This window comes from Argopecten irradians, chromosome 9 (assembly GCF_041381155.1).
Source record: "Argopecten irradians isolate NY chromosome 9, Ai_NY, whole genome shotgun sequence".
Classification (NCBI taxonomy): Eukaryota; Metazoa; Mollusca; class Bivalvia; order Pectinida; family Pectinidae; genus Argopecten; species Argopecten irradians.
In genome coordinates, this window is record NC_091142.1 from 37,267,503 (window position 1) to 37,277,810 (window position 10,308).

General features: G+C 34.1%; 1 protein-coding gene across 1 annotated transcript; it reads left to right on the forward strand.

The window, feature by feature from the left end:
* Positions 1 to 562: 562 nt before the first annotated feature.
* LOC138332242 (NADH-ubiquinone oxidoreductase subunit 8-like) lies at positions 563 to 6,396 on the forward strand. Its single transcript, XM_069280249.1, has 6 exons — positions 563 to 645; positions 1,990 to 2,058; positions 2,983 to 3,072; positions 3,503 to 3,675; positions 4,740 to 4,868; positions 6,116 to 6,396. Exons 1-6 carry the CDS (start codon positions 609 to 611, stop codon positions 6,245 to 6,247), a joined length of 630 nt encoding a protein of 209 aa, XP_069136350.1. The 5' UTR covers positions 563 to 608; the 3' UTR covers positions 6,248 to 6,396.
* The last annotated feature ends 3,912 nt before the right edge of the window (positions 6,397 to 10,308 follow it).

A 10,308-nucleotide genomic window follows, 5' to 3' on the forward strand; every position in this document is an offset into this window, starting at 1 on the left:
AAGTCTAAGATGTTTAACAGATGTACATATATTTGATGAGTGTACATGAGTAAGAATGTGTGAGTGTAAATGGCTATTGGATGTGTATACAAATGTGAGTATAAGACTATGATATGTGTGTGTGGTTTTGAGAGTTAGTTTCTTTAATGAGGGTTTATATTATGCGTGTTGTGTAATATATGTTTTGTCATGATATATGTTTAATGAAAACTTGAAAAATAAAAAAATAAATAAAAATTAAAAAAAAAAAAAAAAAAAAAAACCAAGGACGTCACTTATAAATCCTTATTGGCCACTAATTATGTGATATAAAAAAAATCCAAAAAATACATGTTAGGGCTTCTTGTTGAACTGATCATTTTAACTGATCAAATAAATGTACATTTTCAGAGAGAACAAAAAATCATTAAGATTTTCTTTGTCAAAACTCCTTTGTAAGCAATACAAAATCGGTAGATCTGCGAGACTAGCACATACTAGTCAAATCGTATTATCAATCTGTTACCAAAAAGGACTGAAAAGTTTAGTGAATTTGCCGCTCTAAAAATAGTTGTAAGTTTAACGGGTTACCTCCCTTATTCAGCACTCTCCTGTCCTGTAGGACAAACATGGCGACCCTGAAACTATTTTCGGCGAGCCGGACAGGTAATATGTGAATAACGGACCTTTTATTGTTGCTATCTCTGTTTAATATATTTTCATCTTTTCCTAAATTTACCAAACAATGCATACAATCATGAAGTAAGAATACGTAGTGCGTAAAAGAGGGACTTTGTCAGAGGGAAAACGTATATTCGTTGTAACCTCTGCTATTAGTAACGTTACAGCAGTAGATCTAGATCTAACTATTGACTGTAGACGTTGACTTTTATTTACAGCAGACATTGCACAAACACAAAAGCGGCAAAATATTTGAATTGATAAATTCATTTTGCATGCTGACATCATAAGTTTGTGATCTGTCATCCAAAGTCTTATAAAAATAGATGTTATGCAATATTAGCCTATATAAAACTACATTATTTATAAGAATTAAACCCACAATTTAAGGCAAAGTCTAGGAAGAGCACAGCTACGTATACGTATGAATGTGTAAATACATGATTGTGATATAAATAATTACATATACATACTGTATACATTTTCCACCAGATTATTGATACACTTGAATATTCTCTGCACTTTAAATACAATTCTAAAGCACTGTTGATGGGTGTTTTTGTGTATAGAAATATGGAGGATAATGATTGTCATTTGGTAATATATACGACAGAGAAAAAATATTCAACTGGAATAGTTCAATCTTGTTTCTACAAATATAAAGTGCAAAACTTGGCAACATGCCATGTATAAATGAAAATGTGTGGCTGTCATCTTTGCTATTAGGTTTCATGATGCCGTGTCTGACGATGCCATACGCTTGGCAATGTGTAGAGTAGATCTTTTTGACCAAAACATTTATTGTGTGGTTCTTGTCTTATCAGTTTATATATATATATATATATATCTAAAACTGCTTACAGTAACTAGTCGGTTTGTGCTCTTTTGACATGAATTTTGTGACGTCATAATCATTGGAAGGTACGTGGGACTTTATAATTACCTGCATCATTTTTGGATCCCAATATTCCTGTACTTTCAAAGTGTATCCCAATGGCGATGACACATTACGTCGATAGATATATACAGAACATTTTTAATCTTGTAGTGCTGTCATATAACAACAATACGCAAACATGACTGCCTACATGGAGGTGCAAGACTTTTCCCGCGGAACACAATTTCAAAGTCCAAGGGGTTCTAGCTGTATTTGAATTTACATACACTGTATTTGAATTTACATACACTGCATTGAAAATCAGGAAATGATACTGAAACAGTGAAAACAGTAATGTGTAACCTTACTTTCCCTTGCCATAACAAGTTAAAAAAAATAAAGAATCTGAATATTACTTGTCAAATGTACAATTAAACTGATGTTTGTTGTAGCTCATAACACATTGCAAAAATTAGTGCGACCCGGAGCATGCATTTACCAGCAGAGAAGGACAAAATACTGTAAGTATGATATGATATTCCCTAGTTACATGATAAATTATAAGGTTACATTGTATGACCCGCAAACTATAGATCTTTGAGAGCTAGAACTAGACTTAGAAGATAACAAGGCAGATTTCTGAGATTTAATATCATCACAAACAATCATACATTACTGATAGAATTGTATTACAATGCAATACAGTCACTCAGTCAGTTAAATAAAAGAATCATTCATGAATCATCAATATGCAGAAGACTTCACAAGCCAAGGGTACAAAATACTCTGGATCCTCTTAAAACGGAGAATATATACCCTTAACTTTATATAATGATATAAGCCAATTGCAAGTTGTTCATAACAAAATTTCACCAGGGTATCTATTAGACCATTGAGAAGATGTTTTTGGCTCCTAAAAATCAGATTTGACTCTTGAGTTTGAAACAAATGTCTATTTGTCATGTTTTGACTCTTCAGATTTCTGAGAAATTGTGATTTGACTCCTGATACTGCTAAAAGTCAAAGGTCAATTACAACTGGATGCAGTGGTCATGTGCACATATTGCTTTATTCTGGGGACACATTTTGTAACAGTTTATGTATAGTACTGTATATAGGAAAGAAATCTTATGTTCATCAGCTCAAATACCTGTCTTGTATAAAAAAGACCATATTTTGATTAATTTGAATAGTTTGTTTGTTATCATGTGACTTCAAACAGTTTATTTCTTTAATAAATCATTAAATATATAGTCTGTAGGATAAAGTTTAGGAAATATCAAGGAAAAGATCTATTTTATCCTGAAATATTGTTTTCGTTAACGTTGTAATACACAGAAACAACCGTATGTTTCATTTGGGTGATATAGAACATCCTATGTTAGCCATGGTCTCCTCTGGGATCTGTTGTTTATTTAACCAATTTATCATTATTATTTTTTCAGTGAATGTAACAAAGGATGCTGGTCCTGAAGATTTTGGTGGAATGTCAAGTGACCATACTGCTATCATGTTCTTCAGAGAAACTTTGAGAGGTAAAAAGAAAACGTGGAAAAAGTCTTATTAGCATCAGCAAACTTTTATCACGTAAAAATGCTCTGTAATCTACTTAATTATAACATCAATTGTCATTAAATGACTTTTATCGTTTGGGTTTACATATTACTATTATATAAGCCAACCAACTGCGTTGTGAGTTGAAATTCCATGTGGAACATATAGAACTATGCTAAGTACTGACCACTGATTGGTGGTTTTTCTCCAGGTTCTCTGGATTTCCTCCACCTCTTAATTACACTTCAGTCAATTGGCACATCCTAATATTAAGAACCCTGGCTTTTTAGATGTTTCACCAATCAAACCTCGGATTGAACTCAAATGTCGCATATAAGGTTGAAACTGTACAACAGTGTTTATTTTTACATTAGAATGGAAGTAAGTGGGTGTGTTTTTTTTATTTTGCAGGACTTGGAATTATCTCTGGTATGATGTTTAAGGAGCCTTCTACTATTAATTACCCATTTGAGAAGGGACCTCTGAGTCCACGTTTCCGGGGAGAACATGCTCTGCGTCGCTATCCCTCAGGAGAAGAGAGGTGTATTGCCTGTAAACTGTGTGAGGCAGTATGTCCAGCTCAGGTATGTATAAATATATATAGTAATATACACTGGTAGGTATGTCATATTTGTTCCCATAATTTCAAATAAGAAATATTTAATTAATAATTAAATTGAATTAAAATTAATTAAATTACTAATTTGACTATTTCTGTTAATAAGATTTCGTCTAAAGACTTTATTCAAGAAAACAAAATTACAGTTGTTACGTAAATGTCATTTGGACATGATTTCTTTTTTGTCTCATTCAGATTAATTAAATGGATAATTCAATGAGGTAAATTCTTTTATATAACCACGAAGCAAAATATGACATATCTGTATTGTTATACATTCCTTATGAAACATATAACAAAATATTGACAAATTTTGCAACATTTTTGAGTATTTTGGTTGATGCCATTAAAATTCCAAATCGTTCATCAATACAATTAAGCATGTTATAAACAAATGCAATACATAACCAATGAGGAGGTGAAACTATATTTAGACAAGAACATGCACCTAAATACATGTAATGTAAACACAGTACTGTAAGAGCAATTTGAGTAGTTCTAGACAAAAATTTCTTTACTACACTTGCAAGGGCCAGGGTTTGGCATATAAGATGTCCGACTACTATGTGTAATGGTGGACAGCAAGCGAGTTTGAACATTTCTTTCACTACAGTGGGCTTTTCTGGCATATCACAGTAAAACCAATTAATCTTATTTCCATTAGAACTGGTTTGTTTCCGATATATATGCAAGTTTTAATGTACTCATACATTGAATTGTCCCTTTAAAGGTGTCAAATCTCAAACTAAAAGGGTTTTGGAATTCTGTTAGAGTCAACTTCTTTATGCTGTATTCATGCTGTAAGAGCTCTGAATTTTGGCCACTTTTATTGCTTACCTAGACCTGGCAAACCCTTTATGCAATTATTAAAATGAAAGGCTAGTGTTATTTTGTTTCTTTTAAGTACCCCCTTTTTTCTGCAATTTTTGAAGTGTCCATGGCGGTAATTGGGTCATATACAGTACTTTTATGCAAGAGATTCAATAGTATTTTTTCCAAGGGTTTACTAACATAGTTTATGCCTTACAGGCCATCACCATTGAAGCGGAGCCGAGGGCAGATGGAAGTCGCCGGACAACGAGATACGATATTGACATGACAAAATGTATTTACTGTGGCTTCTGCCAGGAGGCCTGCCCCGTGGATGCCATTGTTGAGGTAATTATCTAACTGTAACTTTAGTTTTAATGTTAAAAGGACATCAAGCTCAAAGTCATAGTTGGAGGAGCTTATTTCCCAGTCACATTTATGAGACTCCCTGTGCAAACCTTTGACATTTATCATTACTGTTTGTAATTTTACTCAGTACTCAGGACAATTATTGTACCATTCTGTATATTACTATTGGCCTAGTTTAATAATTTTATATGATATTCACAATGGAAAAATATTTTGATAACTAGATGAGGTCCTCTCTTTTGAATATAAACAAGACAATTAGCCAGAGAGGTGAAGAAGCAGTTAGTTCTGATATTACTAGTGATGTAATTTTGACCATTGACCATTTTGATGTAAGAGATTTTCCTGCAAGGATTCTTGATAATATTACAGGGTAAACAAAAGAAATCGCTATGGCTGAGTGGTTAAGGTGTCTGACAATCTACTAGTTATCCAACATAGGAGCAGAATTTAAAGGGGAAATTCAGTCAGGCTGATTATGTTACATAACCACGAAGGAAACATATGGCATAAATGTATTGCTCTACATTCCTTATAAAGCTTATTTGATAACATATTGACAGATTCCACATCATTGTTAAGTATTTTAATTGTTACTGTTGGAATTCAAAATGGTATATAAATATGAATAAGAAGGCAATATATGTGCACTGTACCGATACCTGAGTCAATGTCATGTACAAATGAAATCATAACCACTTATGAGTTGATAAAATTATTTTTAGGCATGACAATTTACCTAATGGGTAGGTAAACACACTACTGTAAGAAGAATTTGAGTAGTTCTAGACAAAAGTTGCATTACTTCACCAGCACGGACCGGGGTTCGTCCAACCACAATAGTGGACAGCTAGCGAGTTTGAACATTTCACATACATTTCACTACAGTGGGCTTTTCTGGCATATTACAGTAAAACCAACTAATCTGATTTCCATTAGAATTGTTTTGTTGTCGATACATGTGCAAATTTTAATATTCTTTTGGACTGAATTGTCCCTTTGCAGCAAACCTACAAGTGTGGCAGTTTTTTAGGTACTATAATAAGAAACCTAATACAATGCTTATGTAATAGACATCTTGACATTCAATTATCATATAGATGTAAGTACAGTGTAGTTAGAGGTGCATGAGTATTTGGAAGAATATGATTTTAAATAAGTCAAATGTATTTTAAAAAGAAAGCAATGTTCAGCATATCTATGATTGTAATTTTCATATCTTTCAGGGTCCCAACTTTGAGTATTCAACAGAAACACACGAAGAGTTATTGTACAACAAAGAAAAGTTATTACACAACGGAGATAAATGGGAGGCTGAGATTGCTGCTAATCTACAGGCTGACCATCTGTATAGATAGATAGTGCTAGAGACAGACTGTACATATACTTTTATGATAGCTCCTTCCTCGTGATTTTACACAGGTTTATATAGAAGGAGGATGCATCTACTGTTTTGATCTAATTGAATGTAAATTAAAAAGTTGGATAAGTAAAAGATTGAAAAAACTTCTTGAAGTTGTTGTGTCTCATAAGAATTTAATATCATTAGCTGATTCTGCTTTATTCTGTCCATCATTTAACCCACAGAATTTTCCTTGGACTCCAGATTGAATATTTGGGCCTGTCAAACAACAAGATGAATGACAGGCCAGGCAATTGTCTTGGATTTATTTCTGCAGATATTTTATTAAGATAAATTTGATATGTAATTTTGCCTTTGCCTGCTGTAGTAATGCATATTCCTTTAATATTGCATTGTGGGACTGATTAAATAATCAACATGGTCATTCATTGGCGCACACCAAAGAATGATCTATGTCTGACAATGGAAATAGGGATCTTTTCTCTGCTTTTCAAACTTTTTCAAACATACTACATATAAAATTTGAGACAGATTGCTTCAGTAATTTCTGAGAAATAGCGGTAACAATCTTCAACTGTCAAAATCCAAAATAGCAACCTGTGGGCCATCTTGTTGACTGATCAGTCCCAAAACGCAATATGCACAATTTGGGCCCTTGGGGAATTTGGAAATGAAATTTGAGACAGAACCCTTCAGTATTTTCTGAGAAATAGGGATAACAAACTTTCAACTATCAAATTCCAAGATGGCTACCTGGCAGCCATCTTGTTGACTAATTGGTCCCAAAATGCAATATGCACAACTAATAAACCACCAATCAATATTGTGCTTCATAGTATGTTGGAGGTTAGTTATTAGTTTATGCCCCATCAGGAAATCTAACCCATGTCCGTTCTGTCTTAATTTTGTATGGACACGTCTTTGCAGAGATCTTAAAATTGCCGTGTCGGTCTTGAATGACAATACAGGTACATCTACGCGATTGTTCTTATGCCCAGCCATGAACTGAAATGTCGTGATACAGCGGTGTCTCAACTGGTCCAGGAACATTCAGCACAGATATCATAAGCATTAGTTATACAATAATGACTTGTGATACATGCAACAAGAGGCCCATGGGCCTAAATGGTCATCTGAATATTGGCACAATACATCATCTCAATTAGTAGTGTGCCAAACAATTAAGGCAATATAAAGAACTCTTTTAATAGAAGAAGTTCAGGTTCTGATATCTTTGTTGAATTAGACCATGAATGAAGGTCCCTTGGTCCCCACATTGCTACAAGTCAAATACCCAGTCTCTAGGCCTCTTAGTTATTTACAGGAAGTCGTTTAAAGATTTTAACCTATTTGAACAAACTTGGTAGCCCTTCATCTCAGCATGCCACTGGCGCAATGAGTACCCTTGAGCAGAAGTTGTTCAAAGATTCTAGCCTTTTTGACCCCTGTGACTTTGAATGAAGCTCAAGGTCATTAATTTGAACAAACTTGGTAGCCCTTCATCCCAGCATGTCACAGGCCCAATATCAGGTCTCAAGGCTTCTCAGTTATTTAAAAAGAAGTCACTTAAAGATTTTAAGCTATTTGACCCCTGTGACCTTGAATGGTGATCAAAGTCTTTCATTTCAACAAACTTGGTAGCCCAGCATGCTGTAGGCCCAATATCAGGTCTCCAGACTTTTTAGTTATTTACAAGAAGTTGTTTAAGATGCCTATTTGACCCCTGTGACCTTGAATGAAGATCATGGTCATTTATTTAACAAACTTGGTAGCCCTTCATTCCAGCATGTCAGCCCAATAGCAAGTCTCTAGGCCTCTTAATTAATCACAAGAAGTCATTTAAAGAATTTAGCCTATTTGACCCCTGTGACCTTGAATGAAGGTCAAGATCATTCATTTGAACACACTTGGTAGCCCTTCATCCCAGCATGTCGCAGGCCGAATATGAGTACCCTGGGCCTCTGGTTCTTGAGAAGAAGTAATTCAAAGATTTAAGCGTTTTTTACACCTGTGACCATGAATGAGGTCAAGGTCATTCATATAAACAAACTTAGTAGCCCTTCATCCCAGCATGCTACAGGCCAAATATCAGTACCCTAAGGCTTTCGGTTTTTCAAGAGTTTTTTTGAAAAGTTTACGATGATGCATGATGATAACAGGTTATTCTGACCAATCGGGTCAGATGACCTTATAAAATATCATTGTTTAATTCAGATTTTCTACATCTAATCTGTGGCCTGTATAATAATTGTATTGATTGTTACCAATGTGTATCTGTATATATATATGTAGCTCTAAGAAGTCAAAGGGTTGGGACCAATTCTTCTTAAAATCACGACTAGTCATAAAAGTACTGAATGTTTCAACAAAAATCAGAGAAATCCAAAGAGGAAGTGGCAGATTTTGGATGAATGGTGACTGCAAGTGCTATAAGAGCATGGCCTAAGTTAATTATCATTATATTGGCACAGTAGAATTCTAATACTAAATTATCTCCCCCTAGTTTGAAACATTGATTAATTTCTTAGAGGCAAAAATTATCAAGCAAAATTTTAATGATACTTCTGATATTTAAGAGACTGGTGGCCAGTCCAAATTTTGTAGAAAAATCACTTGACATTGTTTTTTTTTTATTTGTATCCAATTTGGCTTTCTCTGTACTTTGCCTAACAATACGTAGGCGAGTGATGCAGACTATTTTGGCCTCTATGTCCTGCATTCCCCCCTCAACAAATAAAAGTGAACAGTCATGATCACTTTATTGAATGAAATTTGAAGATGAACCTCATGACTATCAACACCGTATAAAGTCTTGTACACAGGACTATAGATCCGTGGAAGCAGTTAGCTGTATGAATTGTTACTTACCGAGAGAAAACTATCTTGTTTTCTAACACAGCAATTACTGTATTCTACCACCAATAAGCCCCCTACCCAAGAAATAAATAACAGGATATATTTAGGGGAGGGGCCTTATTACTGAATTAAGGCCCATGATTTGTATGTAACTCTCTTAATAATCTATAATATACCGTATTCTACCACCAATAAGCCCCCTACCCAAGAAATAAATAACAGGATATATTTAGGTGAGGGGCCTTATTACTGAATTAAGGCCTATGATTTGTATGTAACTCTCTTAATAATCTATAATATACCGTATTCTACCACCAATAAGCCCCCTACCCAAGAAATAAATAACAGGATATATTTAGGTGAGGGGCCTTATTACTGAATTAAGGCCTATGATTTGTATGTAACTCTCTTAATAATCTATAATATACCGTATTCAACCCAATAAGCCCCCTACCCAAGAAATAAATAACAGGATATATTTAGGTGAGGGGCCTTATTACTGAATTAAGGCCTATGATTTGTATGTAACTCTCTTAATAATCTATAATATACCGTATTCTACCACCAATAAGCCCCCTACCCAAGAAATAAATAACAGGATATATTTAGGGGAGGGGCCTTATTACTGAATTAAGGCCCATGATTTGTATGTAACTCTCTTAATAATCTATAATATACCATATTCTACCACCAATAAGCCCCCTACCCAAGAAATAAATAACAGGATATATTTAGGTGAGGGGCCTTATTACTGAATTAAGGCCTATGATTTGTATGTAACTCTCTTAATAATCTATAATATACCGTATTCTACCACCAATAAGCCCCCTACCCAAGAAATAAATAACAGGATATTTATACCCAGGGGATGATTTGGGGAATATAATTACCCATAGTGTAATGTTTAAAAAAAATACGAAAAATAAAATGAAAAAAAATGGAGATGGTACTTATAAAACAAAATTATTACAAACGTTCTACAGTTTTGGTCTTTATTTATGCCAAGGTAAATGAAATTGAAAAATGGATGGGGCACTTATTGGGTCGAATGCGGTATGTATTCTTGCTAACAAGTGTAAGTAACTCCCCACAAAAATGTAAGATCCCTAAAATTGTGTGATATCAATTATAATAAATGAAAATTGGGAACACCTTATGATATATAAACAGTTTAATCAGTTTTATAATAAATTACGATAC

What these genes read in the sequence shown, in the direction of transcription:
- LOC138332242 (XM_069280249.1), top strand. Translation starts at nt 609, where the DNA reads ATGGCGACCCTGAAACTATTTTCGGCGAGCCGGACAG. An exon ending in CTTCAGAGAAACTTTGAGAG is followed by an intron (nt 3,073 to 3,502) that starts GTAAAAAGAAAA and finishes TTTATTTTGCAG; the next exon opens with GACTTGGAATTATCTCTGGT. An exon ending in AGGCAGTATGTCCAGCTCAG is followed by an intron (nt 3,676 to 4,739) that starts GTATGTATAAAT and finishes TATGCCTTACAG; the next exon opens with GCCATCACCATTGAAGCGGA.